This window comes from Rhinolophus sinicus, chromosome 5, assembly GCF_057876585.1.
Source record: "Rhinolophus sinicus isolate RSI-liver-muscle chromosome 5, RSI-T2T, whole genome shotgun sequence".
NCBI classification, from domain to species: domain Eukaryota; kingdom Metazoa; phylum Chordata; class Mammalia; order Chiroptera; family Rhinolophidae; genus Rhinolophus; species Rhinolophus sinicus.
Window position 1 is genome coordinate 110,464,188 of NC_142505.1, and position 16,397 is coordinate 110,480,584.

The following is a 16,397-nucleotide window of genomic DNA, read 5'->3' on the forward strand; positions in this document are numbered from 1 at the left end:
CCAGCTTCCCCTCTTTCCGTATTTGTAACTTGTTTGCTTACTTGCTCATTCCTCTTTTTTTAAAAAAATGCACCAGAGACCTCCACGTAAGAACTATAACCGTGACACTTCTGTAGGAAACACAGGACAGCATCTCTGTGATCTTGGGTGAAATATGACACCAAAAGCACACTCCATAAAAGAAAAATAGATAAATTGGAATTCACCAGAACACACAAACTTCTCTTCCAAAGACACCATTAAGAAAAGGAAAAGACAAGCCATAGACTGGGAAGAAATATTTTCAGAGCACAGACCTCACAAAGGACTCGTGTCCACACTCTACAACAAACAGTTCAACAAAAAGAGAACGCAGTTTAAAATAGGTGAAAGACCTGAGTACAGTTTACCAAAGAGGTCGGAGGGATTGGTGAGAAGCACATGAGAAGATGCTCAGCAACATTAGTCATTAGGGAACCGTGAGTTAAAGCCACTGTGAGACACCACGGCACAGCTACGAGGACCGCCGTCAGCAAAATGACCAGTGTTGGTGAGGCTGTGGGGAAACGAACCCTCGGGCACAGCTGGTGACAATGTAAATGGTGCCGCCAGTCTGGAAAACAGTCTGGCAGTTTCTTTAAAAAGTTAAACATAAACTGACCATATGTCTCAGCATTTCCACTCTCAGGAATATACGCAAGAGAAATTAAAGCATATGTCCAGACACAGACGCACGTGAATATTCGTGGCTGCAGTTCCGTAACAGGCCCGAACTCGAAACAATCTAAATGTCCACCAGCTGGGGCATGGACAATACAATGACAGGGACAAAGCACTGACACCTGCGACAACATGGAGGAGCTCACAAACGATGCGAAGTGAGGCCAGACACAGAGGACTCCGTACCACAGGACCACATTCGTGTGAGTGCAGAAAAGGCCGACAGACACAGAAAGCAGGTCAGCAGCTGCCTGGGAGCAGGGCGGACGCAGGGGCCGGCCGAAAAGGGTACTGGGGAAACTTTCAGCAGGACGGATGCGTTCTAAAACTGGATTGTACTGATGGCTGCACAATCCTGTAAATTTACCAGAAATCACCTACAATTGGTAAATTATGTGTTATGTTAACTTTACTTCAACAAAATCATTTTTAAAGAAACAAATGGAGAATTTTGTGGTATTATTGTATTGTATCTGTGTTTGTTGTATTATTTTGTGTTTAAAATACAATACTATGTTCAATCACTGAAAAAGGAGAAATACATAGATGTAAATCTAACAAAAGTTTACAAGACTTTCATGCTGAAAACTATGAAATGTTGAAGAAATAAATCAAGTAACGTCTAAATAAATAGAGAGACATACCACGTTCATGGATTAGAAGGTTCAACGCAGTAAAAATGCCAGTTCTTCCAAACTGTTATACAGCTTCAATGTAACTCCTATAAAAATCCCAGCAATCTTTTTGTAGATATGGACAAGATTATGCTAAAATTCATGAGCAAAGGCAAAGGAACTCGAATAGTTAAAACAATTTTGAAGAAGAATAAACTGAGGGGAATTACTCTGCCCAATTTCAAGCCTTGTTAGAGAGCAGCGGTTACCAGTCCTGTGTGGTATCAGCAGAAGGAAAGACACAAAGAATGACGGGACAGAAGAGAGAACTCGGAAAAAGCAACTCAATGGAGGAAAGACAGCCTTTTCGAAAACTGATGCTAGAAAACCTGAACGTCCACAGGCAAAGAGTAAACCTCAATCTAAACATCATACCTTACTAAAAAAACCAACTCAAAATGGATCATGGATTCAAATGTAAAAGATAAAACTTTTAGAAGGTAATATAAGAGGAACTCTTTGGGACCCAGGGCTTGGTGAAGACACGGCAAGTGAGTGATGGGGCCTGGTCAGTGGGCTCAGCCCTGCCCCCATGGATGGGTGGCCTGGGGGAGGCCAGCTCCTGCCAGCTTCCTGCTCTGGGTGTGGGGGGCTTGGGGACATCTGCTGTGAAGATGGGACTTGAGGGCCTCAGAGGTCTGGGAGACTGGTCCCCAGCCCTCTGTGGGGCCAAAGACTCTTGCAGTCCGTCCTGGCTCAGCTGTGCGTGGCTCTGAGCTTGTCGTGCCCACCGGAGGCCTGTCCAGAATCTGACTTCTGTTCTGGGAACTCCCCCCCAGCCCCCAACAGAGACTCTGCCACTCAGAGGGCTTTGAGACTGTCCCGGGTGGTCCTAGGGCCCTGGGTCCATCACTCCAGCCATGGAATTGCCCACATACTTTGACCTCGAGCAAGCCGCGGCCACCGACAGACTTATAGAGGAGTACACCAGAGACCCCTAGCCAAGTCCCCAGAAGCCCGAGCCTGAGCCAAGGCTGCCCCCTGGTGGGCAGTGCTGGTACCTGCTGAGCCCAGCCCTGCACCACCCCTCCTGGACTCCAGCTGCCTGGGCTGCTGGCCCGATTCAGAGCTGTGCCCCTCCCCAGAGGGAACAGTCTCCAAGGGCCCCCACTGGTCAGTGGGAGAGGGGCATCAGCCCTGCCCACACCCTTGGGGCAGGAGAAGTGCTGGGGGCCACTCCCAGGGCCGCAGGGCAGGCTGGTATCTGGCCAGGAATCAAAGGGGTCAGGACAGGTCCCCTGGGATGGCCCCTCCCCGGACAGAGCCAAGACCCTGGAGCAGGCCCTGGGCAGGGACCTCCAGAGACGAGTGACCTTGGGCACAGGCTCTCTGAATATCCGCTTCCTCACCTGTAAAATTGGACGAGCTGTGCAACCCACTAGGGGTCCCCTGGGGGCCATTGGTCACATAGCTGTGTCCCAACTGGGATGTGCTGAGTGTAAAGTGTGCACCGGGTTTCCAAGGCTTAGTACCAAAACCCCAAAACACAGAATGTTCAATAGCTTACAAATAATTTTTATATGATTCACAGATTGAAATGACAATATTTTGGATCTATTGGGTCAGACATATTAAAATGAATTCCACCTCTTGCTTTTCACTTTTTAAGGCAGTTCCCAGAAAAGTGAAAATTACCATGTGGCTCGCAGTGCTGTTGGGGAGGTTCAGGCAGCAGCACCCCCGGTGACCAGGGGGCTGGTGAGCAGCCCGGGAGTCACTGGACAGTGACCTGGAAGGAGGCCTTTCTTGGAACCTCGTGTTTTATCTGAAAAGTTCATAGCAATGGAGCAGCCTATTCCGTAATCTAGCTGCGCTATGCATGGAAAAACATTTTTAACAAAACTTGGATCCGAGTCTCTAGTTGAGGAGGGTCTGCCTCCTTCTCACCTGTGGGCCAGCGAGCCTCTGTGCACCCAGGGAGCAGGGACCGCGGGGCACACCTCACGGCTACATGGCCTCCAGTCCCACTGCTTTCACCGCGGCGGCTGGGCCGGCTCAAGCCCTGCCCGTGGCCCCAGGCTCTGAGTAACACGGCAGCAGAAAGGACAGCCTATTCTGCTTTCATTCCTCAGAGGGGCCAGGAGAAGCCGAGCCCCCACTCAGACCTTGTCCCCAGCCACTGACAGCTGAGCTGCGGGGGACAGGGGGCCTCAGAGGATACCCACCTCCCCCAGCCCTGGATGCCAGGCGGCTGGCTCTGCCCCAGGACACGCCATCCTTGCCTGGCAGAGGGAGGCGAGGCAGCCTGGGCCTGCTCCCCGCCAGTGAAGACGGTGGGCTGCGGGCAGCCTCGGACATAGGCGGAGCAGGTCCATGAGAGCCTGGTATGGCGGGAGCAACACACTGGGGCAGAGGGGCAGGGTCTGTGTCCGGAGGCCGTACGCCATCCTTCCTCTGCCTCTAACCCTCTGCAGTCCTCATGGACTCTCACTTCAAGGGCACCCCATGCTCACAAGAGCCACAGCGGCCACCAAGGCACCGTGGGGTCACTGTGCCATGAGGGCCTGGGCAGACAAGAGCCCTCTCTGTGACCTTGGCAAGATGGGGGTCCCAGACTGTTCAGGCAACCAACTCATATGCCTTCAGGGGCCGGGCAGGCGGGTCCAATGCCAGTTGGAAGGAAGTGACCCGCAGAGGGCAGCCCTGCCCACAGACATCACATCCAATTCCGTGGGAAGACGCAGTGGCCTACCTGCGGCTTTGCTGCTACCCTAGATGACGTCTGGGTCCTTCCAGCTCATCTGGATGGCATGCCCAGGAAGCTAGCAGGCACGAAGGGAGAGGGCCACTCCGCCAGAAGCTGGATGGGAAGGGGCCCTGAAATTGACACATTTCAGGCAAGATTCTCTTGGCTCCCCAGACAAGCACTGCTGCCCAGGGTGGGGCTGCTCCCCGGGTGTGATGGGTTAAGGCCCCGCCACCCCCTCAGCTGGCTGTTTTCCTAATGCTGGGTTTTTCTTCTCTCCTCCCCTCTGCTCAGGTCCTCTCTGCCAACACTCCCTCACCCACATCGCATCGCTCCGCCCCCAGGACATGTGGCTGGCTGTCAGCTATGTGCCCTTTCCACCAACTCCCCACTTTTCCATCATCACCAGTGTGGGCCAAGGGCCCCTGAGGCCATGCCATCATCTTCTCTGCAGCTATTGTCTAATCCTAGGTTGGCTTTTTCCAAAGGCTGAGCCTGACCCTAAAGCCCCAGAAGCCTGCTCGGATGGACACATGGCCTGTGCAGACAGACATGCAAGGAGGGTCCAGGTCAGACGCCTGGAAGGTGGGCAGCGCTCCTGAGTAGTGCTAACAGGTTTGGGGAAGCGAGGCTTTAGGGTCGAGCCCTGGGGTTCTTAGTAATGGTGGGCCCTAAGCAGGTCATCCCAGCCCCTCCCACCTCCATTTGCCTGTCGGGAAAATGGGACCAATAATCCATATGATTGAAGATTCTGGCTTGGCCATGACTTTACAAGAACAAGAACCTTCCACAAACCCTCCAAGTTTCTATCAACATGCCTTTTCCCAAAGGAGTCCTCCTTCCTTGAAAAGTCTAATCTGAAGTCAGCTTTCTCCTTGGAGTATGACACCCTAGAACAGGGACCCAGGAATCATGCATACAGGTCAGGATGGAAGCAGAACCCCACAAATAGGCAAGGACCCATTAGCAGAATGACTCTTGGGGGATGGCTGCAGGAGAAAAGACAGACCGGAGGAGATTTCTGAAGACACAAACACATTTGCCTGAGCCACAGGAGACGAGTGTCCAGCCCCTGCCACCCTGGCTGAGCCCTGCAGACCCTCCCAGGGCGGAGGTGGCCCTGCTCACGTTGGTCCGCCCACCACGCCCACCTGGCTGCAGTCTACGGAGCCCAGCTCCTGCCCCAACCCCTTCCCAAAGCACTGTGGGAGCTCTGTGCTCTGGGAAACATTTCTGGAACATTTGAGAACCAAAACATTTTTCAAGGAAACCTTTTAGAAGCCCAGACCACTTTCAAAGCCAACCTACTTTGAAACCCGACACTTTAAAATCCACTTTGCGAATCTGTGTCCCAAAGTTTCGAAACCAAAATATTCTGGAAACCTACTGGAAGCAAGATACCCTGGAAGAAAACCAACTGAAAATGGCAAAACGGTTTCATCGGGTTGTTTTTAAGCTTCCAATTTCTGTCAACTGCTTTGAAATAAAAGTGGTTCCGTCAAAGCCAGAGTTTCTGCTAGAATGTTCCTAGGAAGAGCTGGGCTCATGGAAGTACTTTCTTGTTCCGAAGGACACACTGCAGACTGTAAACAGGCACGGGGTCCAGATTAGGGGGCAATTTTGATCTTTTGCTTCGTTTCCTCTCTCCAGCCAGCTCCCCGCCCAGCAGCCTCTCCCGATGCCTCCACCCATGTTCCAGGGACTGGGTGGAATCTGGCTTGACCAGGCCCCTGATTCCTTCAGCCTCAGGCGGGATGAACGGCACAAGGAACAGACACCAGTGGGTGACCCGGGATGCGGTGGGCCAGGTGGGACGATGCAGAGACAAGCACTCTGCTTGCTCTCTCCCCAGTCTGGGCTGTCATTTTTAGATCGCTCATCTTTCCTGTCTTTGTCCCTCTGACAGGCGCAGTCGGGATGAGTCCCTTCCCTGTCTGGGGAGGGACAGTGCCTAACTGCTTTCCATGCGAGGATTTCACAGCAGTGCTATTCACAGCAGCCGAAAGCTGGTAGCAGCCCAGGGTCCACCGACGGATGACTACACACAGGGAATACGATTCAGCCTCAAAAAGGAAGGACGTTCTCACACCTGCCACAACATGGATGGACCTTGAAGACATAAGTGAAATCAGCCAGTCACAAAAGGACGAGTCCTGTGTGATTCCACTTACACGAGGCCCCTGCAGAGGTCAGGGACGGGGGCCTGGGGCTGGGGGAGCAGAGGGGAATTACTGTTCAGAGGGGACAGAGTGTCAGTTTGGGAAGATGGAAAGTGATCTGGAGACAGATGGTGGTGATGGTAATTAATGTCACTGAACTGTACAGCTAAAAATAGTTAAGATGGTAAATTTTACATTGTATATATTTTACCACAATTTTAAAAAGAATTGAAATTAACATAAATTGAACCATCACCATTCCAACCCCCCAATTCATCCAAGAAAATCTGTTCACAAGATAACTTTTTCTTTCTTTCTTTTTTTTTTTAGATTTTTTATTGGGGAAGGGGAACAGGACTTTATTGGGGAACAGTGTGCACTTTCAGGACTTTTCTCCAAGTCAAGTTGTTGTCCTTTCAATCTTAGTTGTGGAGGGTTCTGTTCAGCTTCAAGTTGTTCTTTCAGTCTTAGTTGTGGAGGGCGCAGCTCAGCTCCAGGTCCAGTTGCCGTTGCTAGTTGCAGGGGGCACAGCCCACCATCCCTTGCGGGAGTTGAACTGGCAACCTTGTGGTTGAGAGGACGCATTCCAACCAACTGAGCCATCCGGGAGCTCAGCGGCAGCTCGGCTCAAGGTGCCCTGTTCAACCTTAGTTGCAGGGGGCAGAGCCCACCATCCCTTGCGGGACTCGAGGAATTGAACTGGCAATCTTGTGGTTGAGAGCCCACTGGCCCATGTGGGAATCGAACCGGCAGCCTTCGGAGTCAGGAGCACGGAGCTCTAACCACTTGAGCCACCAGGCCGGCCCAAGATAACTTTTTTTGTGTTTGAAACACTTTCTCCTAAACAAGAAGTCCAGGCATCTAATGATAAAATAAATAGCTTTATTGTTTTACTGGGTAAAAAAGCATTTTAAAGGTTTCTTACTCCAAATTTGCTTGAAAGATGAACTCTAGTCCAGGGCAGAAGCCCTGAGGCTGACAATCACTGCCCAGCCCCCTCTCCTGCTCCCTGGACCGGCTTTCTAGGCCCTGCAGAGCTGGGACTCGAGCTGGGTCTGCAGGGGTGAGCGTGCTGCACGCTCTGCCTCTGGGAAGGTCTGGATGCTGGCCCAGACATCACACGCTGAATAAGGTCCAGGGCCTGTGGGAATTCTTGAGCACGGCGGGCTGGCGTCTGCGACCCCTGGTCAGGGCACTTGCCGAGCACGGCCCTTGCACGCTGGAGCTCTAGAAAGGCTGTAGACGGGACACTGTCCCAAGAACCAGAAAGGGCTGCGTGCCTCTGCTAACCAACCCGCTATTTTCAAAGGGCTCCGGGAAGGGGCAGTGCCTAACCTTTCTTCACACAAGGATTTCACAGTGTGTTCAGATGTACTTACTGATGTATTACCACTCGTGGGTGGTCATTTCACATGGCTGCAGAAATGAAACCACGAGAAATGCTGCTGGCTCCCCAGCCCAAGACAAATCAGACTGAGACGCAGAACCCAGCTGTATGCAGGCCGTCATCAAATGGCTTGTTCTATCAGAGCTCCCTGAGCCGTGGTGCACAAAATCCACTCTATTCGTGTGACGACCAGCACCATACAAAGACAGGAGGGAACAAACAGTACAAAGAAGGTGCTCACAGAACGCTAGCAGGCCTCTTGGCTCCGGCACCTCTGTGAGCCAGCCGGGCTGGCACCGTCCCCCTGCCCCTTCTCCTTAAAGCTTAGGCCTGTCTCAACTCAAGTCTGAACCTGCTGAAGTGTGGCCAGTGCCCAAGTGCAAGGACGTTTGTGGGTGCCCAGGTGGCACCTCTTTGAAATCAGGTCCGACACACCCCACAGACTTGAGCTGTACCTCTCGGATCCACGTCCCCAGACACACTACACATGCTCAGTCCTGCCAGCCTGCCTGCCAGCTCCCAACTGGGATTTCGAGACCGAACGCTACAAGTCTGTCAAGTGCAGAAGGCAGTGAGTAGCCCACGCTGTCCCTTCATCACTGACAGTCACCCAACAGATCCTCATCACACAAGCATGACGGTGTCATCACCACCAGCAAATGCCACGCAAATGGTGCCCAGGACAGCCGAGCTGAATCATTCCAGGCGAGCCCGAGGAAGGACGTCTGGCAGAGCGGAGGCGCCAGGGAAAGGCAGACGCGACTTCCAACCAGGAGTCTTTCTGCGTTTGCTTCCCTCAGGGATACAGGAAGAGTAACTCCCAGGGGAAAACACCCACAGTACCTAGTTAACTTCCACTGGTTTCAACTGGTGCCCAGGAGGGGACCTTTGCCTGGTTGTGGGTCTTGGCAGAGGAAATGTTTATAAAGGTTCATAATGCTGACAAACTGTCACACCTACATGAGCAAGAAGCTGCCCGCTCAGCTTCTGTCCCTTAATATGGTTTCTCTTCATTACTGGGACATCTCAACCTGCTTCACCAGAGGCCGGGTGGTGATTGAATGGTGTGTGACACAGGATCCTGTGGGCTCGATGCCAGGAATCAGCCCCGACGCCTGCAGCCAGAGACCCACACGGCCCCTCAGCCCTGTGCCCTCCCTGTGAGGGCCTGTCTTGATCGGGCCCTCTCAGGAGTGGCAGAGCTGTGCCCTGCACCCCTGGCTGCCAGCGCACTGGCCTGGCAAAGCCCCTTCCCAAAGATGTCCGGCTGAGGACACTGAGTGTGCTGGGTCCAGACTGAGTCGTGAGCGCTGCCTGTATCGGGCACATGGCCGCCTGGCCAGGGCTCAGGTGTGGGTGGGGGGCTGAACTTGCTCAGGTCTCCTGGGCGAGTGAGGGAGAGAAACGGACCAGAAGGAGGAATGACTGCATGTCAGCCAAAGCAACAGACGTCTGCCGTAAGCGGTCCTTCCAAACTGCCCCTTTGGCAGATGCGTTTAAACATTTTTAGATTGATTATGTCTATGCTAGCCAAGACCTCCCTTTTCGTATTTATGGGTTTTGGAGTGTGGGGTGGGGAGAAAAGGATGGGTAGCTTCTAAATAAACGACCAATTATTACCCCTGGATCATGAGACTGGGTGCGTGGACCTCCTCGGGTCTGCGTGACATCTGGGAGCCTGCCACTCCACAGGGCGGGCTTGCCCAGGAGGACAGGCTGTCCCAAGCTGTCTGCCAAGGTGCCACACCGCCCCTGTGAGTGGCTCTCCCATCCAAGTGGGGAGGGCACACGCTGAGGAGAAAGTCCACCCGAAATCAACCTTCCTTCCAGAGAAATTTAAGGAAAAGGCGCTGGGGACATCACTGGGGCCCCTGAAGTCCTGCCACTGGGACCCCATTCCATGTCACATTTAAGGATCAGGGCCGGCACAGCTGGTCCACAGCTGGGTCCCCACAAAGGCCCCACGAGGGAGCCGTCCGTGAGTGCCCAGCCAGCCTGCCTGTGCCCTCTGCCTGGCTCTCCAGCCCTCTCGGCCTGTCCAGATGAGGGGCAGGGGAGGGAGAGGGTGGCTCGGCCAGTTCCCGGTGAACATGGGCCTCCCTCAGCAGAGGGCTGCGGGAAGCGAGTGCGAAACACAGCATCCTCTCTCTCTGGGAGGAGGAAAGAGGGAGGACAGTGGCTTAACGGGAAGAGAGAATGCAGGAAGGGAGTAAAAACATTACTCTTCTCTGGGACTAGGAGGCATGACTTCCCCAGGAACAGAAGAAGTTGCTCTCATGAGCTCCGGAAAAAAGGAAACGCACATATAAATACACACATACACATACATACATGCATACAAATACACACACATACACACACATACATACATAAACACACACACACACACACACACACACACACACCCGAGTGCGGTGCAGAGCCCTCCGCACTGAGGCCGGAGGCACACGTCCAGGGCAGGCCCCAAGCAGCGCAGCTGCTGGACGAGTGTCCCCACTCCGTCTCCTTGGCTGTGACAGGCAGTGCCCTGGTGGCGATGCTAGGGCTCAGCAATGACACAGAGCATTTTGTACCACAAACCATATAGAGACAAATTTCTCTCCGAGATGCTATTCTGTGGGTCAGGGAAATGACAAAGAAGAGGAACGCGTGCGTGGGCACACACCCCGGAACAGGGGTGAGGGGGCCCTTCACCAGGGATGGAGAACGGAAGGCGACGTGGCGCTGCCACTAGTGAGCCCACAACCCAGTGAGCTTTGACACGTCTGAACATTCTGGAAACAAACACACTTCAGTGAGAAACTGGGAACAGAGGTGGCGGCCACGAGCACGCCAAGGGTGGCTGGAGAGAGATTCAAATCCTTACATTATTCACCTTAAACGTACGGCTTGTTTTGAACAATGGCAGCTATGCAGCTTCATCCGGTGACCAAGACCCAGAGTAGCCAGCCCCTGTGGAGGAGACCGAACCCCACGCAGTCTTGTTTTCCCAGGACCTTCTCTAAGCTCACCTCTGGCCCTGTGTTTATCTTACATGACTCAAGACAAAGGTGCCAATGAGGTGTGCAGGTTTCCCCACACTGACTCAGCTCATAAAGCTACCAGGTCAGATATCACCCAGCGATTCCACTCCTGGGTCTGCGCCCAAAAGAACCGGAAGCGGGGTCTCAAAGATACCTGCACCCCACGTCCACAGCAGCGCTGTGCACAGGCGCCAGGAGGCGGGAGCAGCCCGGTGTCCACTGACGGGTGAATGACAGACAAATGTGGTCCCTCCACACAGTGGACGTTACTCGGCCTTAAAAGGAAGGACACTGACCCCTGCTACAGCGTGGACGGACCCTGAGGACACTGCTGATGAAACCAGCCCGTCACAAAGGACACACTGTGTGATCCCACTGACATGAGGACCTAGGGGTCACATTCACAGAGACAGAGACTAGGAGCGTGGGGGAGGGGCTGGGGGAGGAGGATGGGAAGTTAGGGATTAATGGGGACAGTGTCAGTTTGGGAAGATGGAAAGTTCTGGAGACAACTGTGGTGACGGCCACACAACGTGAATGTGCTTAAGGCCCCTGAACTGGACACCTAAAAATTGATTAAAAAGGTAAATTTTGTTATGTGTATTTGACCACAAAAAATACTGGGGGAAAAGTTACCGTGTCAGAAGAAAGGTCTTCGTTATCCTTTCTGGTTTCTTCCTGCTCTGTCTTTCCCCCCAAGCAGCAGAAACAGCGGTAGGCTCTGGTGGGAGCTTGTCCTACGGACCATCTGAAGAAGCCCCTTTGTGGTCCCTGAGCGGGCCTGGACCCCAGGAGAACGTAAGGTAAGGAAGGTGCTGTCTCCGCACATCTCAGCCCTGCCCCTCATACCAAAAAGACCAAAGAAAACGACAGCGCCTGTTCCCTGCAACGGGCCCTGTTCCCCGTCACCAGCACCTCCTATCTGTCCTTCACCCCCCCCAGCGTATGGACCCTTCTCTGCAGTGCACTGGGGTCACCTGCTGACTGGCCCCCAGGCCCCTGCCATCCACACTCTGACACTACACTGCCCCAAAGTACCCAAATTCCTCCATCCAAAAACCTCCATGGCTCCCTGTTGCCTCCAAAGTGAAATCCTAACTCTGGGGCCTGAGGTCAAGGCTGCCAGGCTCCACTCTCCATTAGCCCTCCTCTAAGCACATGCGACCCCTCCCCACCCATGGGGAGGCAGGGAAACGCACCAGGCCTGCAATAGACCCGGATCCAAACCCTGCCTCTACCTAGTCTCTGCCACTGGGTGCCCCCCACCAACCCCCTGAGAAAAGGACACTAACACATGGGCTTCAGAGATAAAGTGACACATGGACATCCTCAACAATAAACGCCGTGTACCGCGTGCTGCTCACATACACCCTGCACTTTTGCTGGGGTCACGCACCTGTCTGACCGGCAACGCCGTATCCATCCTCAGGCTGAGCTCAGGTGCCATCTTCCTCAGGAAGCCTGCCTCACCTCACTCCTCTGATGCAGACCTTGGAGGCGCTCAGCCCTCTGGCCTGGGATCTCATGTCACACTTCAGGCCACAGAGTCCCCCCGAGGCAGAGCCACCTTGCCGTCTCGGTGACCTCCAGCCCAGCGTACAAGGTGCCGCAGACAACTGTGTGAACAGGCGTCCTGGCAGACATGCAAAGTGACGATGGCTCTTCAGACAAGTGTTCTGAGACTGGGCTCTGCAAGTCTGAATACCTGTTATGCTAGTTTTATAAAAAGAAGGGGGACTTCAAAGGAGGCAGGTGGTTTCTAACACCGCAGGACCCCGAGTGCAAAATGAGCTGCTCACCTCATACCCAGAGGACACATGCTCAGACAAGACAGCAAGAGAGAGGAGACACGAGCGAAGGCTTCTAAGCCCACTGCCAGCTCTTCAGGAACTGGGCGTCGAGGACCCAATACTACAGATGGCTACACGGGAGGCCCAAATACCACAAAATGACTGCACACTTCTCACCAATTACCCGTTCACAGCAAAAACCACAAAGGAGTTTGAACCAGGTATTCAGAAAGAGCCTTCCTGGACTAGCAGATGGCGTTACCAAGTCAGGACCACCGATCCCGGTGTCAGGGACGTCCTCAAGGGCGGACGTCATAGGAGCTGAGCCCAACCAGCCAGGCCTGCAATGGAAACCACGTGGAGCTTTGCCTTGCTGGAGGCACAGACTCCTACCCACACCATCCCCGCCACTGCAAGTCCTACGCCCACAAAAAGGAACCGCTGGCCTTGGAATCCTACCTCTGCAACTGTGACCTCGAAGCACGGCTTACCTTTGGCTCGAGCTCAAACATAAACCCTATGTAACCACTTTCCCTTTTCTGCTATATCCCCAAATAAAAGAGCACTCGCTTTGGAAGCACCTGTCTGTTACGCTTTAACAAACGCAGGTCAGGTCTGATTTCCAACTGGGGTTCCTCCTTTCAGCTGAAGACAAGCACAAAACGTCCCCTCCCTGAGTTGACTAACCACCAGCCGCTACATCACACAGAGCCCCCTACTTTGTGCCTTTCTCGCTCCACCAGAATAACCACAGAACAGTCAGAAGGAGCAGATGTGACATTTACTCTGTCATTTCCTCTTCCCCTTCTCATATTAAATATCTGAAATATATTAATCTTAAAAAACAATATTAACACAGTACTCAATGCATACAGGCAGTGGAGTAAACAATGTCTAGATTGCAAAATCGTCGGTAGTTTTAAAAACCGGAGTGTGGGTGTGGTCCGCTGCAGGGTTTTCAGCTGCCCTGCCAACTTCTGCCACGTGTTACACTGGGAGGGAAAAGAGGCCATAAAAACTGTATGTGGCAACCCATGGCTGCATCCTCGGGGAGATGGCGGCGGTGCAGCAGACCCTGCAGTGTTTTAAAGTAACAATCCAAGCACGCTGTTTTATTGTTTTTTTTGGTGATCGCCACGTTCCCCTAAGGCCTTCAGTCTCTAAGGAGGTTTTCGGGCTTGGGGTAGCCAAAGAGAACAAAGTCGGCTTCGTAGAGCTTGTAAAGCTGCCGCCTCCAGGCCAGGGGGATTTGGGCAAACCAGTCCTCCTCCCAGCTGCTGGCAGTTCGGTTCCGGTAACTCGGGGGGAAGTGGAGCAGCTTGTCCACCTTCAGCAGCCTGAGCAGCTGGGCGGCGTCCTGGTCCAGCGTCTCCAGCTTCCCCACAAAGTCGTAGTCGATCTGGCAGGGGTGGCACAGGCGGTGCACCTGCCGCCAGTGCTCGTTGAAGGGCGCCAGCTTCTCGGTGTGGGGGTCCAGCAGGTACTGGATGAAGTTGCTGAACGACACCTTGAGGCCGGCGCTGAAGGCGTCGCGCACGGAGGCCGGCAGGCTGGTGTGGTTGGAGTACATCCTGAGCATGGGGATGGCGAACTTGCGGTAGAACTCCTCGTTCTCCAGCTCGAACTTGCTGCGGAAGGCCGAGATGAGGCGCACGAACGGGTCGCGCACGAACAGGAACTTGGTGTACTTCTTGAGCTTGACCTTCATGAGGTGGCGCGAGAACCTGCCGTAGCGCCGCCAGAACTTGTTGAAGGTCAGGTGGGTGCTGGAGTTGTGCACGTACTCCCGGGGGATGTCCAGCGGGTCGCGGTAGGGCGCGCCGCGGTCCAGCAGGCTCTCGCTCAGGACGATCATCACGCGCTTCCAGTTGGTGCAGGCCACCTTGGGCACGTAGCAGTAGATGACGCCGTGGCGGTCGTCCACGATGAGGTGGTTCAGCTCGTAGTTGGGGATGTCGTCGAAGGAGCGCCCCTTGCTGGGGAACACGAAGCTGGCGTTGGCGCACAAGTCCCGCAGCGCGCTCCTGCGTTCGGCCTGCCGCCCGTCGGGGTCCGGGCTCTGCTGGGCGTCGTGCGTGGACCAGTCGTAGCCCCGCACGCTCTCCTCCAGGTTGCCGAGCGCAGGCTTGCCGGACGCCGGCGGCGGGGGCGCCTCCGTCTGCTTCCCGGACGCAGCAGCCGCCCGCTTGGGGCCGGCGCCCAGCAGCTGCTCCAAAGCCTCGCCGACGTCCGCGGCCAGCTCCCGCTCCGCCCCTCGCCCGGGGGTGGGGAGGGGCTCCAGGGGGTGTGGCCTGGAGAAGGACGTGTGCAGGTAGAAGTAGGCGGTGCCCACGTTGTCCCAATAGACGATGATCGCGAGGATCATGAGCACGGAGCCCAGGACCAGCCACAGGCCGAAGAGCCGCGTCTGGGTCATTCTGTCCCCGGTGGGCGGGGCCCTGCCGCCTGGATCCTGTCACTTCAGCTTCATGTAGAGGCTGGACACTGGGCTCAGGAACCTGGAAAGGCAATGAACAACAGCTAGGTTAAAGATGAGAGCGCGGAAAGGCTGTCTCTCGCCTCTCGGATTCTCATGGGACCGCGATGGCCGCTCACATCCTCCTTCCAGTGGCCGGTAGTCTCCCTGCCCCGCCAGCCTCCACACGGTGAATTTGCTTAGGCTGCCCCATCAGGACCGGCAGCTTCTCCTTGTAGTGACCAACGCTGCTTACAAGGCCCAAAAGGCCGCGTGGGACTGACAAGGTGACTGGAGGTCCTTCATCGCTGCACCGAAAAGAGGGGGAGGCCTGACAGACCCCTCACTGGGCGGCAACAGCCCCCCACCTCCGCCTGCCCAGGATGAGAGCACGGAGGATGAAACAAAAACAGGGCAACAAGAAGGTTCAAGCTTCGTACAAACTACGTACAGGTTAGAAAAATGTTAAAGACCCCCACCCCTGCCAAATGAAACTCTTTTGCCTTGAAGACTTAATCCAAATAAGCACGTGGCTGACATGCGCTGGGCACTATCCCTGCCCCTCCATCTGGGAAGGGCGGAGCACACACGGGCTTAGCAGGGGCCTGAAGCCCAGGTCAGTGGGGACGGGGTGCAGTCCACCCCCCAGGCTGCTGAACGTGGGCCCACGTGAGAGCCTTCCCAGTTCTAGGAGCACCGTCAGTCGTCCCTGAGGATGAGCCAGAGGGCAGCAGATCCACGACTGGGGAAAGGTGGCGTGATCTTCAAAAACAAAAGGAGGGAGAGCGAAGGAGGGACAGGTGCCGAGTGATGGCTGTGAACCTCAGCGGGTGTGCACGCCCAGTCTACAGGCAGGGTCGACCAGCGGGCCCAGCCGGCTCCGGTGGGCAAAGCTTGCGCGTGGAGAAGTACAGGCAGACGATGATGGATCTGTAGCTGCTTTACAACTTCCATGAAAGGCTGTTGTCGACCAGCAGTCAGTATCAATGCCAGAAAAGCCAGAGGACTGCAGCCTTGGCCGTCATGCTCGACAGGGGTTCTGAGCACCAGTTCTGTCCCAGGTACTAGGGCTAGACCAGGGAAGAAGACAGAGTGACCACTGCTTGACTGCAGAATGCTAATTAAGTCGTAGGTAACCCCGGTGGGGATGCTGGCTGAGAGATTAGGTGACAGGCACCACCTACAATGCCTTACCTGGTTCCAGGCCTGGCTCCAGCCAGATGGAGCGGCCCCATTGCTCCCAGATCCACCCTCTCACAACTGAAAAAACTACAGACAAATGCAATCCACAAGCACAGGAAGACTGAAAGGAGGAGAGTCTAGGAACCTGGGGACTTGCTGTGAGGCCAATGGTGAGTTTGCAGGGTTCCTTCTTGTCTCCCATGCGTCCTGCACAGCCAACAGCACAGCAAAAAAAAAGCCCGCTTCCAAGAAGAGTCCTGCCTAGGGTGGGAAGGGGTGGCCGTGGCCTTGGCCAGGGAGCTCTGCCCTGCCACTGGCTCCCGGGAGGACTCTCTGTGCCCT

The 16,397-nt window shown here is 54.7% G+C and overlaps 1 protein-coding gene and 2 long non-coding RNA genes across 5 annotated transcripts in view; 1 reads left to right on the plus strand and 2 right to left on the minus strand.

Annotated features, from left to right (window-relative positions):
• The window catches only part of LOC109461360 (uncharacterized), a 28,497-nt gene extending 24,237 nt beyond the window's left edge, over positions 1 to 4,260 (minus strand). Inside the window, exon 1 of the long non-coding RNA XR_016021412.1 lies at positions 4,066 to 4,260. This is a non-coding gene — a long non-coding RNA (uncharacterized LOC109461360). The remainder of the gene's footprint in view (positions 1 to 4,065) is intronic.
• Positions 1 to 7,123, plus strand: LOC148758309 (uncharacterized). 2 transcript variants are annotated; one of them, XR_016021411.1, is made up of 2 exons: positions 1 to 938; positions 5,966 to 7,123. It is a non-coding gene; the product is annotated as an uncharacterized LOC148758309 (long non-coding RNA). The 2 variants fall into 2 exon arrangements; XR_016021410.1 differs by lacking the exon at positions 1 to 938 and adding an exon at positions 4,611 to 5,867.
• The window catches only part of CHST12 (carbohydrate sulfotransferase 12), a 24,417-nt gene continuing 15,100 nt past the window's right edge, over positions 7,081 to 16,397 (minus strand). For both annotated transcript variants that reach the window (XM_074314002.2, XM_074314003.2), the window contains exon 2: positions 7,081 to 14,916. In XM_074314002.2, the coding sequence (XP_074170103.2) occupies positions 13,572 to 14,834 (1,263 nt within the window). In that variant the 5' untranslated portion in view covers positions 14,835 to 14,916 and the 3' untranslated portion in view covers positions 7,081 to 13,571. The remainder of the gene's footprint in view (positions 14,917 to 16,397) is intronic.